The following is a 26162-nucleotide window of genomic DNA, read 5'->3' on the forward strand; positions in this document are numbered from 1 at the left end:
CCATAATTTTACTGTTTCTTATCTCGGGGAATTTCATCCTGTTATGGGCTGTGTTTGTGGTATATTCACTGTGGAGACGATTGTACTATTTGGGGTATGATAATGTATTTCCACCACAATATGTATTAGAAATAGGATTCATGCTCCAGCTCCTGAGTTGCTGCACAAATACCTCTATTTATGCAGTGACCCAGACTAAATTCAGAGAGCAGTTCAAGAGTATGGTGAAATATCCATTTACTTTCATTGTTAATTCCATTAAATAATGAAACAATGGAAAACTTTCCAGATCGCAACTCATAGGAACTTATGAACTGGTAAAAGTAAAAAGACAAAGGTCCATCTAATTTGCCTTCTACCATCCTGGTGGACCCATGATATAATGATAATGGAGCTGTTGACTAATAATAGCAATCAATCTCTATCAATGGGTCTACTATAGACCCAGATATGAGGTGAGGAAGCCCCCCGTGACGGAAAGTTTTATAAACCATACGTCCAAGCCATCTGCTCCGTTCAAGAATGCTAGACTCAATGTTTCTCAGGACTCAAATTACTGATACACTGTGTCGCAAAATTTTATTTTCTGAAATAAATCTCTCTAATTTTCATTTGAATTAATCAAGACTAACTTTCTCCACCGTCTCCCTGTGGAAAATGTTCCATACATTGATCACTCGCTCACTGAAATATATTTACTCTGATTAGTTTTGAATTTATCATCCTTCAAACACTGACCATTTCCTCTGGTTTTACTGTTGTGGACAACGTGAAATAGGTTGTAATGGTCTATAGTATCCAGTCCATTTAGAATCCTAATAACAGCAATCATATCGCATCTCAACCTTCTCTTTTCAAGTGAGAATATGTCCAATTTGCGTCATCGCTCCTCAGAATCTAATCCCTCCATCCACTCAATCATTCCGTTTGGTCACTTCTGTACGTTTCAATTGTTCCAGATCATTATTACATAATATTATATGGTATTTAAAGCACAAGAACAGTCCATTCGATCCAACAAGTCTTTGCCGATGTTCATGCTCCAGACCAGCCTCGTTCCACTTTACTTCAACTCATCTTTTTTTGTATTGTGGAGACCAAGAAGTATTGTTGCGGTAGCTTCTATTTACTCTCAATCGGGACTCCCAGATCTTTTTCATTCCCCATGCATATTACATACTTTCCATTAAAGAAACAACCACTTCCTGGATCTTTCATCCCCACATGAAGCACGTTGCATTTCTCGACATTGAATTCCACCTGTCACCTGCCTGCCCAATCCCCAAGTCGTCAAATCCACTTGCAGTTTATCTTATTCAGCTTTGTCGTCCACCTTCTTCATTAACTGATAATTTAGCCACTGTGCTCGTGTTTCCGAGCTCTACATCATTTATAAAGATATTAAATAAAATATGCCCAAAAACAGACTCATGTGGGACACAACCAGCAACATTCTCCCATGCTGATGATAATCCCTGATCCACTAATCCCTGGCTTCTATCGGGCAACCAATTGTATATCTATTGTAAAATATATCCACTGATTTGTGCTTTAATTATTGACAGTGCCAGCCTTTCCGGAGGAGCTGTATCAAAGGACTTACTGAAATCCAAGTGCACAACCGTCATTTCCTTTCCCCTAACAAGCTCTTTTGTCACACCCTGAACGGAAACCAGTCGGGTAATTTGGCATAAACTCCCCTTCATCAACACATACTGGAGATCTATTGTGACTTTACGTCTATCCAGATGCTCGATGATTTGATCTTTAATGAGGGTTTCTATATCTTTAGCCATTCTCCACCCGGCCTCTGATATCAACCAGAGTACGGTCTGTATTCTTTGAAACAACAAGAACATGAACAGTTTGAATTGATACAGCGGCTATATTACAGATGATGTCCGGAGCAGATGATGGAAACAGTCATGACGCTCTAGCGTGGGATTAGATAATTTTGGTGTTGGGTGGAAAATTTCAACTGTAGCTAGTAGTCCGACACACTAAACTTTCTAACAGTCTGACCCTTGATGAGTGGGCGAAAGGTTGAAGTTTGGGAAGAGGGTAAATTTGGCGGGTGTGTATCGGGCGACCGAATGAATCAATACCAGTGAGGTGTGAAGGTTAAATGGTAAAGAGATAATTGGAGAATTCTGTCGAAATATATCAAATTATAAGATGTTTTGGCAATACTGATCTCTCATCTAGGAACTGTCACTTGCCTGTTTACTCTTGTTAAGATCTGCCGTCCTTATTACTGATATTGTTCTGAGTTTATCCATCTCCGTAAATGTTCCGCGATAATAAAAACACAGAAACATTTCGATATCGTTGGCAGTGCAAGTGAGAGCGGTTCTTGGTGTGAAATTATCCCAAACACACATGTCAACTCCTGCTTGATTAGTGCAATATTTTTGGAGATTTTGCTCCGATATATTTTTTTTCATATTTCTGTTCCATGGGGAATATTGCTCCAAGTTATACATTCATTGTTCATTTTATAATGTGCTCGGTCAAAACCAACACCGACAACAGCTTGCGTTTACAGAGCGTCCTGAACCGAGTAAAACGTCCCAAGGCGCTTCACCTGAACATTATCAAATAAAAATGTGAAACCGAGCCACATAAGGATTAGGACATGTGATCAAAAGGATTTAAGGAGCGTCACCAAGCGAAACCCCGAATAGCAGCGGTCAAAGCGCATCACCACAGTCTCCAAACCAAGTCGCTCACCAACTCATTCTAAATGGCAAACCAGCTCATAAATCACAGCAAAAAACAAAACAAATCAAGACGTAACTTCAATCACTCCTCAGATACAGCAAAGTTCGAATAACATTGAGGAAGTAAACAAAGCAATGAAAACACTGAACTGTGGAAAGGCAGTTTCACTCAATGGTAGATTGAATGCATTATTACTGCACCTCGAGACAAGAGCACGGGAATGGCTAATTTACTTTTTCATGGAAACATAAAGAAACAGAACGAGGTTTGGGGCAGTGTTAGCGTTTAGGTGCAGCTCCTCGGGCCAGTTCCTCGATTCAATAAGATGCTGGCTGATCTGTATCTTAAATCCAGCTACCCGCATTTTCTGCATATCCCATGTGATACACATAACCAAGACAAATCTATCGATCTCAGGCTTGATAACTTCAATTGACCTCCAGCTTGCACAGCCATTGGGCTTGATTGTTGCAAAGAGACAATGCAGATATTCAGGGCTGTGGAGACAATCCAGGTATTCAGGGATGGGTGGAAAATGCAGATACTCAGGACTGTGGAGACAATGCAGATACTCAGGACTGTGCAGATAATGCAGATACTCAAGGTTGTGGAGATAATACAGATACTCAGGACGGTGTAGATAATGCAGATACTCAGGGCTGTGGAGAGAATGAAGGTACTCAGGGCTGTGGATGAAATGAAGATACTCAGAGTTGTGGAGACATAGAGATTTTGTTTTATTCGTTCATGGGATGTGGCCGTCGCTGGCGAGGCCGGCATTTATTGCCCATCACTAATTGCCCTTGAGAAGGAGGTTGTGAGCCGCCTTCTTGAACCGCTACATTCCGTGTGGTGAAGGTTCTCCCACAGTGCTGTTAGGAAGGGATTTCCAGGATTTTGACCCAGCGACGATGAAGGAACGGCGATATATTTCCAAGTCTGGATGGTTGTGACTTGGAGGGGAACGTGCAGGTCCTGTTGTTCCAATGTACCTGCTGGTCTTGTCCTTCTTGGTAGTAGAGTTCGCGGTTTTGGGAGGTGCTGTCGAAGAAGCCTTGGCGAGTTGCTGCAGTGCATCCTGTGGATGGTACACACTGCAGCCACTGTGCACCGGTGGTGAAGGGAGTGAATGTGTATGGTGGTGGATGGGGTGCAAATCTAGCGGGCTGCTTTGTCCTGGATGATGTCGAGTGTTGTTGGAGCTGCACTCATCCAGGCAAGTGGAGAGTATTCCATCACACTCCTGACTTGTGCCTTGTAGATTGTGGAAAGTCTTTGGGGAGTCAGGAGGTGAGTCACTCGCCGCAGGATACCCAGCGTTTGGCCTGCTCTTGTGGCCACAGTATTTATATGGTGGAATTCTGTACTGCAGTTTGTGGAATTCAGTATCACTTCATAATCTGACAGCACCCCAGTGAATGAATGCAGCTCACATTCTCATTTAGATCCGCATCACCCTGAGACATTTAATATAGAAAATAACTGGATTAAAAGAACATTTTAATGGCATTGAACACATGGGACAAGGAAGATGGAGGAAAGGAAGATCGTGATATTCTATTAATTACTGTCTCTGACAGGAAAGCAGCAAAAGAATCACTTCAGGCCAAACAGAGCAAATTTCCAGACCCAGAATGGGAGCAGTAATACAATGAGACAGGAATTTTTACACTCAGCAACTGGTTACAATGAATTGCAGGGAGCTATAATGGATACACGACACACATCAGAAATCATTTTACCTGTTGAGGTTTCAATAACACTGAAAATGGACATGCGATTAATTAAACTCTCATTTCAGTAATGATGACTTAAGGTGCTCGAGGCATAGGGCCAGAGGGACAGGATTAGACCATTCTGCCCTTCCAGCCTGCTCCGCCATTTATTTCGATCATTGCAGATCTGTACCTTTAAGAAAAAAGCACAGAAGAAAGAAGGAGGGTCTCCTCGAGCCTGCTCCGCCTTTCAATAAGATCATGGCTGATCTTCGACCTCCACTTTCCCGCTCGATCCCCATATCCCTTGATTCCCTTAGAGTCAAATAATATATCGATCTCAGCCTTGAATATACTGAACGACTGAGCATCTACAGCCCTCTGTGGTCGAGAATTACAAAGATTCACAACCCTCTGAGTGAAGAAATTTTTGGTCCGCTCAGTCCTAAATGGCCGACCTCTTATCCTGAGAATATGATCCCTAGTTCGAGCCTCTCCAGCCAGGGGAAACATCTTCTCAGTATCTACCCTGTCAAGTCCGCGAAGAATTAAAAATGTTTCAATGAGATCACCCATTGTTCTTCTAAACTCCAGAGAATATAGGCCCATTCTACTCAATGTCTCCTCATAGCACACCCCTCTCAACTCAAGAATCAATCTACCCACCCTTTGTTGCGCCGCCTGGAAGGCAAGTATATCCCTCCTCAGTTAAGGAGATCAAAACTGTACGCAGTACTCAAGATGTGGCCCAGCTAGTGTACTATACAGTTCTAGCATAACCTCCCTGCTCTTATATTATCTGCCTCGGCTAAGAAAGAAATGTATCCCGTATGCCTTTTTAACAAACTTATCTACCTGTCCTGCGACCTGCAGGGATCTGTGGGCATGTACTCCAAGGACCCTCTGTTCCTCTACACCACACAGTATCCTCCCATTTATTGTGTATTCCTCCGCCTTGTTTGTCCTCCCCAAATGCAATATCTCAAACTTCTCCGGGTTGGATTCCATTTGCCACTTTCTTGCCCACCTGACCAGTCCATTGATATATTCCTGCAGTCTACAACTTTACCACTCAATATCAACCACACTAGCAATTTTTGAATCATCTGCAAACTTTTTAATCATGCCACCTGCATTTAAGTCTAAATTATTAATACATACCACAATAAGCAATGGAGCTCGTACTGAGCACTGCGGAACCCCACAGGAAACAACGTTCCAGTCACAAAAAAATACGTCGACTATTCCCCTTTGCTTCCTGCCACTGAGCCAATTTTGGATCCAACTTGCCACTTTCTCTTGGATCCCATGGGCTTCCACTTTTCTAAATTTCCCTTCACAAATCCATGTTGACTAACCTTGATTAATCCGTGCATTTCTAAATGACAATTAACACTGTCACTCAGAATTGTTTCCAATAATTTGCCGATCACCGTGGTTATGTTGACTGTCCTTTAATTAGTCGGTCAATCCCTTTCTCACCCTTTAAACAACGGTACAATAATGGAAGTCCTCCAATCCTCCGGCACCACGCCTGGAGCCAGGGAGAATTGCAAAATGAAATGCATCCCGTGCAGCCTCCGATATTTCATTCCGTGCTTCTCTTAACACCATTGGGTACATTTCATCCGGGCCTGGCGATTTATCAACCTACAAAGTTGCTAAGCCCCTTAATATTTCCTCCTCCATTATGTTTACCCAATCCAATATTTCACATTCCTCCTGCTTAACAATGTCTGCATCGTCCCTCTCTTTTATGACGACAGACACAAAGTATTCATTAAGAACCATACCCACACATTCTGCCTCCACACACAGTTTACCTTTTTAGTCTCCAATAGGTCCTACTCTTTCCTTCGTTATCCTCTTGATCTTTCTGCATTTATGAAACTTTTTGGGGTTTTCTTGATTTAACTGGCCAGTGTTTTTTTCGTGCCTTCTCGTTGCTTTCTTAATTTCCTTTTTAATTTCAACCTTGCACTTTCGATACTCCTTTCGGCTTTCTGCAGTACTGAGCTCTCGGCATCGAACATAAGCTTCCCTTTACTGTTTCAACCTACTCTGTGTGCTTTTTGACATCCAGGGGGCTCTCGATTTAGCAATCCCAACCTTTTTCTTTGTGGGAACATATCTGCTCTGAATCCCTCACTAACTCCCGCTTGAAAGCCTCCCACTGCTCTGGACACTCATTTAACTTCAATGAGCCGTTTCCAGTCCACTTTTGTTAAATCACTTCTCAGCTGAGTAAAATTGGCTTTTCCCCTCGTTGAGAACTTTTGCTCCCGTTCTATCTTTGCCCTTTTCCATAACTATGCTAAAGCTAACTGAATTATGATCACTACCATCAAAATGGTCTCCCACTGATACTCTTACCATCCTCCCAGCTCCACTCACTAAAACTAAATCCTGAACTGCCCCCTCTCTTGCTGGAATTTCTACGTAGTGGCTACAAATGATCCCCTGAATGAATTTTATGAATTGTGCACCCTCTGTATCTTTTACACTGATTCTATCCCAGTTAAGATTAGAGCAGCTGAAATCCCCGACTATTACTGCCCTATTTCATTTGAACTTCTCTGAAATTTGTCAACATATTTGCTATTCTATCTCCCTCTGACTGTTTGGAAGTCTATAATACACTCCCAGCAGTGTGACTGCCGCTTTTTTGTTCTTCAGCTCAACCCATATTGCCTCATTTGATGATCCTTTGATCATAACATCCCTCCTTACAGCTGTAATTGCTCTTTAACCAATATTGTCACCACCATCCTTTTTACCCCACTCCATCTCGTCTGAATACGCTGTTGCCAGACCTCATTGTCCATCGATGTCTGGTCAGTATTCTGTTCCCAGCCCTCAATGTCTATCGATGCCCGGTCAGTATTCTTTTCCCATTCGACAATGTCTATAGATGTCCGGTCAGTATTCTGTTGTCAGCCCTCATTGTCCAAATGTCCGGTCAGTATTCTGTTCCCAGCCTTCAATTTCTATCGATGTCCGGGCAGTATTCTGTTCCCAGCCCTCACTCTCTATCGATGACCGGTCAGTATTCTGTTCCCAGCCTTCAATTTCTATCGATGTCCGGTCAGTATTCTGTTCCCATCCCTCACTCTCTATTGATGTCCGGTCAGTATTCTGTTCCCATCCCTCACTCTCTATTGATGTCCGGTCAGTATTCTGTTTCCAGCCCTCACTCTCTATTGATGTCAGATCAGTATTCTGCTCCCAGCCCTCACTCTCTATTGATGTCCGGTCAGTATTCTGTTCCCAGCCCTCACTCTCTATCGATATCCGGTCAGTATTCTGTTCCCAGCCCTCGCTGTCTATCGATGTCCGGTCAGTATTCTGTTCCCAGCCCTCACTCTCTATCGATATCCGGTCAGTATTCTGTTCCCAGCCCTCACTCTCTATCGATATCCGGTCAGTATTCTGTTCCCAGCCCTCGCTGTCTATCGATGTCTGATCGTCAGTGTGTTCCCAGCTCTCACTTTCAATCGATGTCCTTTCTGCAGCCTTTTCCCAGCCCTCACTCTCTATCGATGTCCGGTCAATATTCTGTTCCCAGCCCTCACTGTCTATCGATGTCCGGTCACTATCCTGTTCGCAACTCTCACTATCTATTGATGTCCGGTCAGTATTCTGCTCCCAGCGCACACTGTCTGTCGGTGACCAGTTAGTTTCCTGTTAACTGCCCTCCATGTCGATCGATACCCGATCATCAGCCTGTTCCCTGCCCTCGCTCTCTATCGACGTCTCGTCGTCAGTCAGTTCCCTTCCATCACTCCCAATCGATGTTTGGTCATCAGACTCGACCCTGCCCTCACTCTCAATCGATGTTCGGTCATCGGTCAGTTTCCAGCGCTCACTGTCGATCGATGTCCTGTCATCAGTCTGTTCCCAGCCCTAACTCTCTATCGATGTCCGGTCAGTATTCTGTTCCCAGCTCTCACTCTCTATTCATGTCCGGTCAGTATTCTGTTCCCAGCTCTCACTCTCTATTCATGTCCGGTCAGTATTCTGTTCCCACCTCTGACTCTCTGTTCATGTCCGGTCATCGGCCCGTCCCCAGCTCTCTCTGTCTATTGATATACTGTCATTAGCCGATCCCCAGCTCTCTCTGTCTATCGATATCCGGTCATCAGCCTGTCCGCAGCTTTCTCTGTCTATCGATATCCGGTCATCAGCCTGTCCCCAGCTCTCTCTGTCTAATGATATCCGGTCATCAGTCTGTTCACAGCCCTCACTGTCTTTCAATGTCCGGTCAGTGTTCTATTACCAACCCTCACTGTCTATCGAGGTCCGGCCATCAACCTGTTCCCAGCCCTCATTTTCAATCGATATCAGGTCAGCAGTCTGTTACCAGCCCTCACTTTCTATCGATGTCCGGTCTGCAACCTGTTCCTAGCCCTCACTCTCCATCGATATTCGGTCATCAGCCTGTTCACAGCCCTCACTGCCCATCGATGTCCGGTCATCAGCCTGTTCGCTGCCCTCACTGCCCATCGATGTCCTGTCTGCACCCCGTTCCCTGTCCTCGCTGCCTATCGATGTCCGGTCTGTAGCCTGTTCGCAGTCCTCGCTGCCCATCGATGTCCGGTCTGTAGCATGTTTCCTGCCCTCATTGTCTTTTGATGTCCGTTCTCCAGCCTGTTCCCAGTCCTCAATGTCTACCGATGTCCGGTCAGAAGACTGTTCTCAGCCCTCAATGTCTATCGATGTCTGGTCAACTGTTTGTTTCCTGCCCTCAATATCCCACTTTAATCCGGTAACCACAGTTTGAAGAGTACCCCACATCCCAGAATTGAGTAGAACAGCCCTGAGAAGGACACTCTAACATTTGAAATTTAATTACTGAATGAACACAGCTGAGTGAAGGACCTCACCAAAACAATATGAGATCGAGATGAAGGAACACCATCATTGCTCTCAGAATACAGCTAATAATTTTCATTAGTTAATTAATATTATCAAAATTGTGCAGTCTTTGGGTTTTCCAATTCAATCCCAGCACGAAATGTATTCTCTCACAATAGGGACTGAGATCGGCTGTAGCAACCTGTTTGTTCAGATAAGTAAAACTAATTTGAACGATGCTGCAACCTCAAGTCCCCACTGAATATACCACAGGATATAAATTAAAGGCTCTGGGAAAGTATCGCCTCAGAGTTTAAATCAAAGAGATTGCCTGCAGCACGAAGGGACAGATTACTTCACACTGAAAATGGGTGCAACACTTTACAGCGTCGAGAAAATATACTACATGATCCTTGCCGTCATTGGTGTGCCTGGTAAGCGAATATCACCATTTAAGTTGTGTGAATCTCTGAGTGAGCTGTCCTCTGGTTTTACTCTGTAATTGATAAAGTTATATGCTGGTCGAGTGGTGAGCATTACACAGTTAGCGGTACAGTGATATCATTTCAATAAATCAGATGTCATATTTGTTCACGATCCTTACCTTATCTCAATATAAATATTTCAGCTGAAGTCTCATGGTTAAGTTACAGGATCAAATTATTACCTTCAGTGGATGGTTGTGGAAATTTGAAGCTGCATTCAGTGCTGTCAAATGTCCGGGGATGTTTATTACTGGGAGCGTCTGTCACTGCAGAATTTTACTGAGTGTGGGTCACTAACTGGAGTGGAACACCTGACCCCAGTGACCAATTATTACTGGGAATGTGTGTCAGTGTAGAATTGTACTGAGTGTGGGTCACTAATCGGAGTGGGACACCTGACCCCAGTGACCATTTATTACTGGGAATGTGTGTCAGTGTAGAATTGTACTGAGTGTGGGTCACTAACCGGAGTGGAACAACTGACCCCAGTGATCATTTATTACTGGGAGTATCTGTCAGTGTAGAATTGTACTGAGTATGAGTCACTAACCGGAGTGGAACAACTGACCCCAGTGATCATTTATTACTAGGAGTGTGTGTCAGTGTATAATTGTACTGAGTGTGGGTCATTAACCGGAGTGGGAGACCTGACCCCAATGACCATGTATTACTGGGAGTATCTGTCAGTGTACAATTATACTGACTGTGGGTCATTAACCGGAGTGGGAGACCTGACCCCAGTGATCATTTATTACTATGAATATCTGTCAACTGTTTATCAATGTTGGTCCTAAGAAACACTTCCTCGTGTCAATACTAAAGTTCCCCGATGATACTCCTGATTCTGATTCCTCTGGTCTTGAAGCATTGATGCATCTGTGAATTTTGTCCTCACTTTCCTTCTCCCTCGATTTATCTGATCTGGTGCTGCTCGGTCGCATCTGTGATGCCTAATTTTGAGCCTGAAGAGACTGCCAAACTATGTCTGTATTTCACTCAGTGATCTAGGGAGGGTGCAGACTTAGATTGGGTATTAATTCCTCCTTTCTCAGAAATAATCCTCGAGTCATACCTGGACCTCCAATATTCACTATCATTCCGCTGCCTTCATTTAACCTCCTATTGAGCTTCAGTATGAATGATGTTGTTTTATTGCCTAGAATTACATCGAATCTACAGCGCAGGGACAGACGATTCGGCCCAAGAAATCCATGCCGGTGTTTATAATCCACACGAGCATCTTCCCTTCCTATTTCATCTCACCCGATCAGCATATCCTTCTATTCATTTCTCCCATATGTGTTCATTTAGCTTCCGCTTAAATACATCTATTCTAGTCGCCTCAACGACTCCAATCTGCCATATTGCGGTCTACACACAATCCTTTCAAAATCCTGAAATCAGACCAACCAGAAGCAACAGGCCAAGGTAAACCTGTCAAATTTCTGCCTAGTCTCGGTAATGAGATAAACTGTCTGAACACAAGTACACTTTTACACTTGCACGCTAACCAGTCACACGCTAACCATTCACACCCTAACTAGTCACACGCTAACCAGTCACAGTCTAAACATTCACACGCTGACCTGTCACACGCTAACTAGTCACACGCTAACCATTCGCACGCTAACCAGTCACACGCTAACCAGTCACGCCCTAACCAGACACACGTTATCCAGTCACAGCCTAACCATTCACACGCTGACCTGTCACACGCTAACTAGTCACACGCTAACCATTCGCACGCTAACCAGTCACACGCTAACCAGTCACGCCCTAACCAGACACACGTTATCCAGTCACAGCCTAACCATTCACACGCTAACCTGTCACACGCTAACCTGTCACACCCTAACCATTCACACGCTAACCTGTCACACGCTAACCAGTCACAAAATAACCAGTCAAATGCGAACCAGTCACAACCTAATCATTCACACGCTAATCAGTCACACGCTTACCAGTCATCAGCTAACCAGTCATAGCCTAACCATTCACACGCTAACCTGTCACACGCTAAACAGTCACACCTGAACCAGTCACAATCTTAACCAGTCACACCCCAACCGGTCACAACGTAACTAGTCATATTCTAACCAGTCACATTCTAACCAGAAACATTCACACATCACTCATCTCCATCCAGCTTCATAGAATCAAAGTGAATACAAACCTGATCAAGGCGCAGAATCCCAAAGACCAAGCCCCTTCCCATTAAGTCCAACTGTACAGAACCACAATGAACAAACCCCTTCCCATTAACTCCCATTGTACAAAATCCCAAATGAACAAACTCCTTCCCATTCACTACCGCTGTAGAAAATCACAGTGAACAAACCCCTTCCCATTAATTCCCACCGTACACAATCCCAATGAACAAACCGCTTCCCATTCGCTCCCACTGTAGAGAATCGCAATAATTAAACACCTTCCCATTCACTCCCACTGTACAGAATCACAATGGCACAAACCCGTTCCCTTTCACTTCCACTGTGCAGAATCATAATGCAACAAACCCCTTTCACATTCACTCGTACTGTACAGAATCCTAATGACCAATCACCTTCACATTCACTCGTACTGTACAGAATCCCAATGACCAAACCCCTTCCCATTCACTCCCACTGTACAGAATCACAATAACACAACATCTTCCTATTCACTCCCATTGTACAGGATCACAAAGGACCAAACCCCTTCTCATTCACTCGAATTGTACAAAATCCCAATGACCAAACTCCTTCCCACTCAATCCCACTGTACAAAATCAAAATGACCAAACATCTTCAAATTCACTCCCATTCTATATATTCCCAATGAACAAACCCCTTCCCATTCACTTCCACTGTACAGAATCCGAAAGGACCAAACCCCTTTCCATTCATTCCCACTGTACAGAATCCCAATGACCAAAACCGCTTCCCATTTGCTGCCACTATACAGAATGCAAATGATCAAATCCCTTCCCATTCACTCCCACTGTACAGAATTACAAAGACCTAACACCTTCTGATTAACTCCCAATGTAGAGGATCCCAATGACCAAACCCCTTCCCATTCACTCCCACTTTACAAAATCCCAATGTCCTAACCCCTTCCCATTCCCTCAAACTGATCAAAATCCCAATGACCAAACATCTTCCCATTCATTCCCACTGTACAGGATCCCAACGAACCAAACCACTTCCCATTCACTCCCACTGTACAGGATCCCAAAGGACCAAACCACTTCCCACTCACTCCCACTGTACAGAATCACAAAGGACCAGCCCCTTCCCATTCACTCCCAATGTACATACTGTCAATGACCAAACCACTTCCCATTCACTCCCGCTGACCAGAATCCCAATGGGACAAACCCCTTCCCATTCATTCGCACTGCACAGAATCGCAATGACACAAAACCTTCCCATTCACTCCCACTGTGTAGTATCCCAAAGGAACAAACCCATTCCAAATCAGTCCCACTCTAACGAATCTCAATCGACCAAACGCCTTCCCATTCACTCCCACTGCACAGGATCCCAACGAACCAAACCACTTCCCATTCACTCCCACTGTACAGGATCCCAAAGGACCAAACCACTTCCCACTCACTCCCACTGTACAGAATCACAAAGGACCAGCCCCTTCCCATTCACTCCCAATGTACATACTGTCAATGACCAAACCACTTCCCATTCACTCCCGCTGACCAGAATCCCAATGGGCCAAGCGCCTTCCCATTCACTCGTACTTCCCATTCTCTTCCACTGTAAAACATTCCAATTACCAAACATCTTCACATTCACTCCCACTGTACAGAATCCCAAAGGACCAAACCCCTTCCCATTCGCTCCCACTCTACAGAATCCCAATAACCAAACCCCTTCATATTCACTCCCAATATACAGAATCCAAATATGTCAATCCACTTCCCATTGACTCGCAATGTCCAGAATCCCAATGTGTCAAACCCCTTACCATTCACTCTCTTTGAACTGAAAGTCAATGGACCAAAGCGCTTCCCACTCACTCCATTATATGGGATACCAATGAGTGAACCCTCTTCCCATTCACTCTCGATGGACTAAACCCACTCCATTCAATGCATTGCACAGATTCCCAATGGCATCAGAATATCAATTGAACTGCACCAGCTGAAACTAATGTTAACTATTTACTAACAGATAGAAAGCAGGACAGCAGTTTTACAGTATTCAAAGTTTGTTTATAATGACTTATTCTTTCTCAATGTATAGTTACTGCAAACACTTTAGTTGTGTTGGTGCTGATTAGTCCCTTTGCCCCGATGCGGCCCTGACAGTTTGTGGGTCATGACTGTTCAAATTTATGACCTTGCTTTTCCACAGGCTGAATGTTGGTCTGTGGTTATTGATTCGCCCACTCGTGTAACTGATCAAGGTTTAATCAACCAGTTCTTATACTTGATTCAGAGTCTCAGCACATGCAACCTACACCGATCCATGCCCTTAGCTCAGTGAGGTCTGTTCCTGTGAGGAGAGACACGTATTACTGAAGAACAAACATATTGGGTTTCCATAATACAGAGATCTGTCGGGGGCAGTAAATAATAAATTAGTAAACTCTTCATAGTTAAATAAATAGTGCACTGCTTCAATAAATTAATCACTTCAATATCTGCAACATTATAAAATGACTGGTGACTGTGATCAACTAATACTCATGGTGTTTAATGACAGGTGACTGTGATTAACTAATACTCATATTGTTTAATGACTGGTGACTGTGATTATCTAATATTCATGTTGTACAATGACCGGTGACTGTGATTAACTAATACTCATGTTGTTTAATGACTGGTTACTGTGATTAACTAATACTTATGTTGTTTAATGACAGGTGACTGTGATTAAATAATACTCATATTGTTTAATGACTGGTGACTAATTAACCAATATGCATGTTGTTTAATGACTGGTGACTGTGATTAACTAATACTTATGTAGCTTAATGACAGGTGACTGTGATTAACTAATACTCATGCTGTTTAATGACAGGAGACTGTAATTAACTAATACTCATGTTAGTTAATCACAGTCAGCAGTCATTAAACAATACTCATGATGTTAAATCAAATTGTTAAATTATTATTTGAGATTGCTCAGTTGCTCTCGTCTCAGATCTCTCGCCCTTTTTCTGGATCTGAATCTTCATCCATTGTTTCGTTCTGACCCGACGCTCCGAGGACATACGACACTTCGTTCCAGATTTTCATTTTAAAAATTAGAAAAATGGAAAATTGGAGCAGGAGTATTCCATTCGACCTTTTGAGACTTTGCCGCCATGCCATATGATCATGGCTGATCCTCTATCTCTGCACTATATTCCTGCTGTTTCCCCATGCCCTTTGATGCCTTTTGTGTCTGGAAGTCTATCGAGCTCATTCTTAAAGATATTCATTGACTTGGCCTCCACAGCCTTCTGTCGTGGAGAATTTCACAGTTTCACCACCCTCTGAGTGAAGAAATTTCTTCTTATCTCAGTCCTAATTGTCCTATACCATACCCTGAGACATGCCCCGTCTCGTTCTAGACCCCCCAGCCAGGGTAAACATCCTCCCTGCATCCATTCTGTCCAGCACTGTCAGAATTTTATATGTTTAAGTGAGATTCCCTCTCATTCTTCTAACCTCGAGTGAATACAGGCCGAGTCGACCCAATCTCTCCTCATACGACAGTCCTGCCATCCCAGCAATCAGTGTGGTGAACCTTCGCTGCACTCGCTCTATGCAAGTATATCCTTTCTGAGGTAAGGAGACCAAAACTCCATTCAATACTCCAGCTGTGATCGCACCAAGGCCCTGCAAAACTGCGGTAAAACATCCTTGCTCCTGTACTCAAAAAATCTTGCAATGAAGGCCAACATACAATTTGTCTTCCTAACTGCTCGCTGCACCTGCATGTTTGCTTTGAGTGACTGGTGTACAAGGACACCCAGGTCTCTTTGTACATCAACATTTCCCAATCTATCACCATTTAAATAATACTCTGCCTTTCTGTTTTTCCTTCCGACGTGGATAAGTTCACATTTATCCACATTATACTGCATCTGCCATGTATTTGCCCACACACTGAACTTGTCTAAATCGCCTTGAAGTCTCCTTGCATCCTCCTCACAACTCACCATCCCACCTAGTTTTGTGTCCTCACCAAACTTGGAAATATTACACTTGGTTCCCTCATCCAAATCATTGATACACATTGTGAGTAGCTGGGGCCCAAGCACTGATCCCTGCGGTACCCCACTAGGCACAATCTGCCACCCCGAAAAACACGTGTTTACTTCTACTCTCTGTTTCCTGTTTTTAAACAATTTTGAATCCATGCCCTTGATTACCCCCAATCCCATGTGCTTTAATTTTGCACACTAATCTCTTATGTGGTACTTTATCAAAGGCCTTCTGAAAATCCACTGCATCTCCCTTATCGATTCTAACAGTTACATCCTCAAAAAACTCCAGTAGGTTTGTCAAACATGATTTCCCTTTCATAAATCCATGTTGACTTTGTCTAATCCCTTTGATATTTTCTAAGTACCCTCTTATCACATCCTTTATGTCAGAATCTAACATTTTCCCCATTACTGATGTGAGGCTAAGCGGTCTGCAGTTCCCTGTTTTCTCTCTCCCTCCTTTTTAAAATAGTGGGTTTACATTTGCCACCCTCCAATCTGCAGGAACCGTTCCATAATCTATAGAATTTTGGAAGATAACAACTAATGCATCCACTATTTCCATGGCTACCTCTTCTCGTGCTCTGGGATGCAGCTTATCAGGCCCTGGGAAATTGTCGGCTTTCAGTCCCATTCATTTCTCCAGCTCTATCTTTTGACGAATACTAATTTCATTTATTTCCTCCTTCTCACTTGTCCCTTGGTTCCCTAGCATTTCTGGAAAGTTCTTTCTGTCTTCTTCCGTGAAGACAGAACCAAAGTATGTGTTTAATTGCTCTGCAATTTCCTTGTTGCTTATTATAAATTCTCCCGTTTCTGACTGTAAGGGACCTACATTTGTCTTCACTAGTCTTTCTCTTTTTACATACTTGTAGAAGCTTTAACAGTCCACTTTTATGTTCCTTGCAAGTTTGCTATCATACTCTATGTTTCCCTTCTTAATCAATCTCTTGGTCCTTTTTGCTGAATTCTAAACTGTTCTCAATCCTCAGACTTGCTACTTTTTCTGGCAACTTTATATATTTCTGCCCCTTTCATTCCTTCTCTCTGGTCCGAAGACCAGTAAACTTGTGCTCCCCTCAAACTCACAGGGGATGGGATCATACCTGCCAGAGAGCAGACACCGAAAACTTACCCACAACCTTCCCCCGCTGGTATATTTGGGGGGCCTCACTTCTAGTCTATTGGTTCAGTTTCTTTTACTTACTGTTCCGCTCAAACTCCACGCCCTCTCATGATGTTTTATTTTACTTCACTTGCATCTATTTCATTTAAACAATGCACGATCAGTTTTTTTTTACACATTGAAATGACAAGACCTTGCTTTCATATACAACAAAAATATTCCCCATTTTGGGCAGGGTCCAGGGTTAGGACGCTAAACACAGCGACTCTGGGCTGGGAAGGAAGAATCGTCTCAGGTTCCAGCTCATGATCCCTGTGCAGTAAATCTGCCGCAAAGTGCAGGTGTATGGGGTGAGAACACTAGGATATGTCCACACTCATATAATTACTGTCCGAGATGAGGAGAACACAGATAACACCACACGCTCAGAATTACTGACTGAGACCAGGACAACACGGGATATCCCCACATCCTCCCTGCCTGGCCTCACGAGAACACTGGAACTTTCCCAAATTCACATGCTTATTCTCTGTGCCCAGCAGAACGCTGGGATATCTCCACACTCACATCCTTACTGTCTGTGCTCAGCCGAACACTGGGGTATCCCCACACTCACACAATTGCTGGCTGTGCACAGGAGAACACTGGGATATCCACAAGTTCCACAAGCCCACTGCTTGTTCCAGGCGAGCAGTGTGATATCCCAACACTCACATACTCACTGTCTGGGCTCAGGAGAACACTGGGATATCCCCACGCTCACATACTTACTATCTGGGCTCAGAAGAGTACTGGGATATCTTCACACTCGCATCCTTACTGACTGGGACCAGGCTGGACAGGTGGAAGGAGTATCAGTGGGAGAGCATTTTGGTGGTAGTGATCAAAATTCAGTTAGTTTTAGTATAGTCATGGAAAAGGATAAATATAGAACGGTAGTAAAAGTTCTCAATTGGGGAAAGGCCAGTTTTACTAAGCTAAGAAGTGATTCAGCAAACGTGGACTGGAAACAGCTATTCGAAGTAAATCAATGTCAGAGAAGTGGGAGGCATTCGAGGGGCCGAATCAAAGGGTTCAAAGTAAACATGTTTGCACAAAGAAAAAGGGTGGGGCTGCCACATCCAAAGCCCACTGGATGTCAAGGAGCAGGCAAGGTAAGATAGGGCAGAAAAAGAAAACTTATGTCAGACACCGAGAACTCAATACTACAGAAAGCCTTGAGGAGTATAAAAAGTGCAGGGGTGAAATTAAAAAAAGAAATTTGGAAGGTAAAGAGAGGGCAAGTAAAATCAAGCTATTTTTGTGACTGGACGGCTGTTTCCGGTGGGGTTCCGCCGGGCTGAGTATTAGGTCCCTTGCTTTTTGTGGTATATATTAACGCTTTGGACTTAATGTAAGGGACATGATTCAGAAGTTTGCGGATAAAGCAAAAATTGGCCGTGTGGTTGATAGTGAGGAGAAAAGCTGTCGACTGTAGGAAGATATCAGTTGTTTGTTCAGGTGGGCAGAAAAGTGGAAAATGGAATTCAATCTGGAGAAGTGTGAGGTAATGCATTTGGGGAGATCAAACAAGGCAAGGGAGCACACAATAAATGGAAGAATACTGAGAGGCCTAGAGGAACAAAGGGACCTTGGTGTGCATGTCCACGAATCCCTGAAGGTAGCAGGACAGATTATTAAAGTGGTTAAGAAGACATATTGGACACTTTCCTTTATTAGCCGAGGCACAGAATAAAAGAGCAGGGAGGTTTTGCTGGAACTGTATAAATCATTGCTTAGGCCACAGCTTTAGTACTGTGTAGGGTTCTGGTCATCACATTACATGAAGGATGTAATTGCACGAGAGGATTTACGAGGTGGTTGCAAGAACTTGGAGAGTTTTAGCCATTAGGAAAGATTGGATTGGGTGGGGTTGTTTTCTTTTGAACAGAGGAGGCTTAGGTGAATACATTTATAGGGAGCCGAGATAAAATGGAAAGGAAGGACCTATTTCCCTTTGCAGAGAGGTCAATAACCAGGGGGCATAAATTTAAACTAATTGGATTGGACGGGAGCTGAGGATTTTATTTTTTCACCCAGAGGGTGGTGGGGGAACTGGAACTCACTGCCTGAAAGACTGGTAGAGGCGTAAAATCTCAACTCATTTCATAAGAACCTGGATATGCAATTGAATTGCCGGAACCTACAGGGCTACGGACCAAGTGCTGAAAAGTGGGATTAGGCCTGGAAGCTCTTTTTCAACCGGCATAGACACGGTGGCACAAATGGCCTCCTTCTGTGCCGTAACTTTTTCTTTGTTTCTATGTTTCAAACACTGCATTACCCTCACACTAACATACTCACTGTCTGGACTGAGGAAAACACTGGGATACGCCTACACTCACATACTTACTGTCTGGGCTCAATGAACACTGGGATATCCCCACACTCACATACTTACTGTCTGGTCTCAGGAAACACTGGGATATGCCCACACTCACATACTTACTGTCTGGTCTCAGGGAACACTGGGATATCCCACACTCACATAGTTACTGTCTGGGCTCAGGAAACACCGGGATATCCCCACACTCACATACTTACTGTCTGGGCTCAGGGAACACTGTGATATCCCCACACTCACTTACTTACTGTCTGGGCCCAAGACAACACTGGGATATCCCCACACTCACATACATACTGTCTGGGCTCAGGGAACGCTGAGATATCCCCACACTCTCATACTTACTGTCTGGGCTCAGGGAACACTGGATATCCCCACACTCACATATTTACTGTCTGGGCCCAGGACAACACTGTGATATCCCCACACTCACGTACTAACTGCCTGGGCTGAGAACACTGCAGTATTCCAAAACTCATATACTTACTGTGTGGGCTCAGTCACGGAGAATGGCCCGTTGAGTTTGAGCAGTAATTTCCAATCCCTTTTCCTTCTTATTCTTACAGTGAATTTAATTGCGATTGTGATCCTATCCCGGGGAAAGTGCGGTCTCTCCACCTGCACCATTCGCTACCTGGTGGCGATGGCAGCGGCGGATCTACTGGTCATTATCACTGAGGTAGTATTAACTCGGATCAATTATTATTATTTCCCAATATCTTTCCTGGAGATCACCCCTGTGTGTAGTGTTATCGCTGTTCTGACTCGTGCAGCCACAGACTGTTCTGTCTGGTTCACCGTCACTTTTTCCTTTGATCGATTTGTCGCCATCTGTTGCCAGAAGCTGAAAACTAAATATTGCACCGGGAAAACTGCGGCTGTGGTTTTAGCGACAACCTGCATTCTGCTCTGTTTGAAAGACGTTCCCTTCTACTTGACGTTTGAACCTGTTTCGATAATCGACAACTTACCATGGTTCTGCAATTTAAAAACAAGCTATTTTACCGAGCCCGGATGGGTGAGCTTTAACTGGATTGATACGATTTTAAACCCATTGCTCCCATTCACCTTAATTTTGTTGCTCAACGCTCTGACAGTCAGACACATTTTAGTGTCCAGTCGGGTTCGTAAGGGACTGAGGGGTCAGAACAAGGGAGACAATCGCAATGACACAGAGATGGAGAGTAGGAGGAAGTCTGTGATTTTACTCTTCGCCATATCCGGCAGCTTCATACTTCTGTGGCTGACAACTGTTGCAGATTTCTTATATTATAACATTGCAGGAACAAGTCCCCGAGATTATAATGATTCTTTATTTACCCTTCAACAAGTCGGATATATGCTTCAGAATTTATCATCCTGCACAAACACATTTATTTATGCGGTGACTCAGTCCAAATTCAGAGAGCAGTTCAAAAGCGCGGTGAAATATCCTGTGACCTTAATTACCAAATTAATTAATTATAATAATAACTGAGCCCAGCCCAGGAGTGATACTGCCTGTTTCCAGTCAATTAATCTCATATTTATCCGTGGTCTTCCCTCCCCTGAATTGCAGCAAGAATCGCTCGTGACCTGGGATGGGCCAACCATTGTGTTTCGGCGCATCACTCTTTTGATCGACAGGTCCGCCATTCTGTTATTTGCTAACGTCACTCTTTTGATTGACAGTTGCGCCATTCTGTTTTGGGGCGACTTCACTCTTTTGATTGGCAGGTCTGCCATTGTCTTTAGGGAGACCTCACTCCTTTGATTGACGGGTGCTCCATTGTGTTCGGAAGACCTCACTCTTATGATTGACAGGTCCGCCATTGTGTTTAGGGAGACGTCACTCTTTTGATTGACAGGTGCACCATTTGAGTTCTTCTGCAAAGAGTCCGTTCCGCCATTTCGTGGAGCAATTCAAATCGGAGCTTCCAGAGTGAGGCCTTCTTCAACAGGCAGACAGACAGGGCTGGGCTTTAGTCTAGAGGATGTGGGATGTAGTTCAGAGAAATGTTTCTGCAATATTTGAAACAAAACAACAGTTAAAAAATAACAATAATGAAAAAAAACTGAGGGAATTTTAACCCAAAATATGAAGATTTATTGCGCAGTAAAACTCCTTATCTTTCAACTGATTATTTATAATTCTGGTTTTATTAAAGATTCCTGAAGTTATTATTTCTTTTAACTAAAAGGGCCGCTTACTTCTCAGCTTTTTCTCTCGTCTCTCTTGATCTTTTTGTATTTCTGATCAGTCTGTTTCTCTCCATCTGCCTCGTGTTCTCTTGTTTTTTTCCCTTCCGAACACCCTTCCCTGTTCCTCACTAAGTTTCTTTTCATATTTCCTCTGTGTTTACACCTCCCTTACTGTTTGGTGATTTTTGTTATCATTCTCTCACTCTCGGTCTTAGTCTGTCTTCTTACATCAACGCCCCTTTCTCTCCGTTTCTCGCTCATTCTGTTTTACTTTTCACTCCATATATTTCCCTCATTCTCTTGTATCTCTTGCCTTTTCCTGAGTGTTTCTCAGTGTATTTATGTTACGGCCTATCTATCACACTCCCTCTGTGTTTTTGTCACCTCTCCCATCTATCGCTTCTTCTCGTTCATTCTTCTTTCCCCGTGTTGCCTTTCTTCACACCTGTTTTCCGCCAGTTCCATCCTCTTCATATTCTGCTAAGGAGAAAATCAGAAACAAAGTGAGTGCAAAAAGGGAAACAATAATGAGACGAGGGAAGCGAAAATAACACAAAAAGCGAGAGTAATCGAACAGTGTGTCAGAGATAGATGGAGCGGAGACAGAAAGTGAAACAGGTGAGAAATGGAAAATGGAGAAATTTTGGAAGCAAAAAGAAGAAAAGGAGGTAAAGGCAGAAGGAAGAAAGTGATTCGAAGTAATGAAGGAATGAAAGAGAAAGAAGTGATAGGAATGGGGAAAGGAGCTCAAGGGAAAGAGACAAACATAAAATAATGAGAAATTATGAGGAACGAGAGGAAAATATAACGAAGTTTGAGACAGAAAAGAGAAAGTCAGAAAAATGATGAAGAGCGGAAATTAAAAGGAGTCAATGAGCTTCCCCAATCCCTGGATTAAATTCAGGGCCTGGTCCAGTGATCCTTAAATCTTCTGCCTGTTGCTGCTGATTCGAAACAGGACTCGGTACAGTGAACAGACATTTAATACAGGACTCGGGACAGGGTACAGACAATTAATACAGGACTCGGGACAGTGAACTGACATTTAATACAGGACTCGGGACAGGGAACAGACACTTAATACAGGACACGGGACAGGGAACAGACATTTAATACAGGACTCGGGACATGGAACAGACAATTAATACAGGACTCGGGACAGGGAACAGACATTTAATACAGGACTCGGTACAGGGAACAGACAATTAATACAGGACTCGGGACAGGGAACAGACATTTAATACAGGACTCGGGACAGGGAACAGACATTTAATACAGGACTCGGGACAGTGAACAGACATTTAATACAGGACTCGGGACATGGAACAGACATTTAATACAGGACTCGGGACAGGGAACAGACATTTAATACAGGACTCGGGACAGGGAACAGACATTTAATACAGGACTCGGGACATGGAACAGACATTTAATACAGGACTCGGGACAGGGAACAGACATTTAATACAGGACTCGGGACAGGGAACAGACATTTAATACAGGACTCGGGACAGGGAACAGACATTTAATACAGGACACGGGACAGGGAACAGACATTTAATACAGGACTCGGGACAGGGAACAGACATTTAATACAGGACTCGGGACAGTGAACAGACATTTAATACAGGACTCGGTACAGGGAACCGACATTTAATACAGGACTCGGGACAGGGAACAGACATTTAATACAGGAATCGGGGCAGGGAACAGACATTTAATACAGGACTCGGGACAGGGAACAGACATTTAATACAGGACTCGGGACAGGGAACAGACATTTAATACAGGACTCGGGACAGGGAACAGACATTTAATACAGGACTCGGGACATGGAACAGACACTTAATACAGGACTCGGTACAGGGAACAGACATTTAATACATGAATCGGGACAGGGAACAGACATTTAATACAGGACTCGGGACAGGGAACAGACACTTAATACAGGACTCGGGACAGGGAACAGACATTTAATACAGGTCTCGGGACAGGGAACAGACATTTAATACAGGACTCGGGACAGTGAACAGACATTTAATACAGGACTCGGGACAGGGAACAGACATTTAATACAGGACTCGGGACAGGGAACAGACATTTAATACAGGACTCGGGACAGGGAACAGACATTTAATACAGGACTCGGGACAGGGAACAGACATTTAATACAGGACTCGGGACAGGGAACAGACATTTAATACACGACTCGGGACAGGGAACAGACACTTAATACAGGACTCGGGACAATGAACAGACATTTAATACAGGACTCGGGACAGGGAACAGACATTTAATACAGGACTCGGGACAGGGAACAAACATTTAATACAGGACTCGGGACAGGGAACAGACATTTAATACAGGACTCGGGACAGGGAACAGACATTTAATACAGGACTCGGGACAGTGAACAGACATTTAATACAGGACTCGGAACAGTGAACAGACATTTAATACAAGACTCGGGACAGTGAACAGACATTTAATACAAGACTCGGGACGGTGAACAGACATTTAATACAGGACTCGGGACAGGGAACAGACATTTAATACAGGACTCGGGACAGGGAACAGACATTTAATACACGACTCGGGACAGGGAACAGACATTTAATACAGGACTCGGGACAGGGAACAGACATTTAATACAGGACTCGGGACAGGGAACAGACATTTAATACAGGACTCGGGACAGGGAACAGACATGTAATACAGGACTCGGGGCAGGGAACAGACATTTAATACAGGACTCGGTACAGGGAACAGACATTTAATACAGGACTCGGGACAGGGAACTGACATTTAATACAGGACTCGGGACATGGAACAGGCATTTAATACAGGACTCGGTACAGGGAACAGACATTTAATACAGGACTCGGGACAATGAACAGACATTTAATACATAACTCGGGACAGGGAACAGACATTTAATACAGGACTCGGTACAGGGAACAGACATTTAATACAGGACTCGGGACAATGAACAGACATTTAATACATAACTCGGTACAGGGAAGAGACATTTAATACAGGACTCGGGGCAGGGAACAGACATTTAATACAGGACTCGGTACAGGGAACAGACATTTAATACAGGACTCGGGACAGGGAACTGACATTTAATACAGGACTCGGGACATGGAACAGGCATTTAATACAGGACTCGGTACAGGGAACAGACATTTAATACAGGACTCGGGACAATGAACAGACATTTAATACATAACTCGGGACAGTGAACAGACATTTAATACAGGACTCGGGACAGGGAACAGACATTTAATACAGGACTCGGGACATGGAACAGACTTTTAATACAGGACTCGGGACAGGGAACAGACATTTAATACAGGACTCGGGACAGGGAACAGACATTTAATACAGGACTCGCTACAGGGGACAGATATTTAATACAGGACTCGGAACAGGGAACAGACATTTAATACAGGACTCGGGACAGGGAACAGACATTTAATACAGGACTCGCTACAGGGGACAGACATTTAATACAGGACTCGGGACAGGGAACAGACACTTAATACAGGACTCGGGACAATGAACAGACATTTAATACAGGACTCGGTACAGTGAACAGATATTTAATACAGGACTCGGGACAGGGAAAAGACATTTAATACAGGACTCGGGACAGGGAACAGACATTTAATACAGGACTCGGTACAGGGAACAGACATTTAATACAGGACTCGGTACAGTGAACAGACATTTAATACAGGACTCGGTACAGTGAACAGACATTTAATACAGGACTAGGGACAGGGAACTGACATTTAATACAGGACTCGGTACAGGGAACAGACATTTAATACAGGACTCGGGACAATGAACAGACACTTAATACAGGACTCGGTACAGTGAACAGACATTTAATACAGGACTCGGGACAGCGAAAAGACATTTAATACAGGACTCGGGACAGGGAACAGACATTTAATACAGGACTCGGGACAGGGAACAGACATTTAATACAGGACTCGGTACAGTGAACATACATTTAATACACGACTCGGGACAGTGAACAGACATTTAATACAGGACTCGGTACAGGGAACAGACATTTAATACAGGACTCGGTACTGTGAACAGACATTTAATACAGGACTCGGTACAGTGAACAGACATTTAATACAGGACTCGGGACAGGGAACAGACATTTAATACAGGACTCGGGACAGGGAACAGACATTTAATACAGGACTCGGTACAGTGAACAGACATTTAATACAGAACTCGGGACAGGGAACAGACATTTAATACAGAACTCGGGACAGGGAACAGACATTTAATACAGGACTCGGGACAGGGAACAGACATTTAATACAGGACTCGGGACAGGGAACAGACATTTAATACAGGACTCGGGACAGTGAACTGACATTTAATACACGACTCGGGACAGGGAACAGACATTTAATACAGGACTCGGGACAGGGAACAGACATTTAATACAGGACTCGGGACAGTGAACTGACATT

At 43.8% G+C, this 26162-nt stretch overlaps 1 protein-coding gene across 1 annotated transcript; it reads left to right on the forward strand.

Annotated features, from left to right (window-relative positions):
- Positions 1 to 9657: 9657 nt before the first annotated feature.
- On the forward strand, positions 9658 to 20956 carry LOC137315209 (probable G-protein coupled receptor 139). Its single transcript, XM_067980083.1, has 2 exons — positions 9658 to 9724; positions 19980 to 20956. Exons 1-2 carry the CDS (start codon positions 9658 to 9660, stop codon positions 20954 to 20956), a joined length of 1044 nt encoding a protein of 347 aa, XP_067836184.1.
- Positions 20957 to 26162: the final 5206 nt, after the last annotated feature.

Source organism: Heptranchias perlo, unplaced genomic scaffold (genome assembly GCF_035084215.1).
Source record: "Heptranchias perlo isolate sHepPer1 unplaced genomic scaffold, sHepPer1.hap1 HAP1_SCAFFOLD_54, whole genome shotgun sequence".
NCBI lineage: Eukaryota > Metazoa > Chordata > Chondrichthyes > Hexanchiformes > Hexanchidae > Heptranchias > Heptranchias perlo.

Bases quoted from the DNA above. Each gene is read 5' to 3' on its own strand.
- LOC137315209 (XM_067980083.1), top strand. From the start codon at position 9,658: ATGGGTGCAACACTTTACAGCGTCGAGAAAATATACTACATGATCCTT. The intron at 9,725-19,979 runs GTAAGCGAATAT...GTGTGGGCTCAG, and splicing joins TGCCGTCATTGGTGTGCCTG to TCACGGAGAATGGCCCGTTG.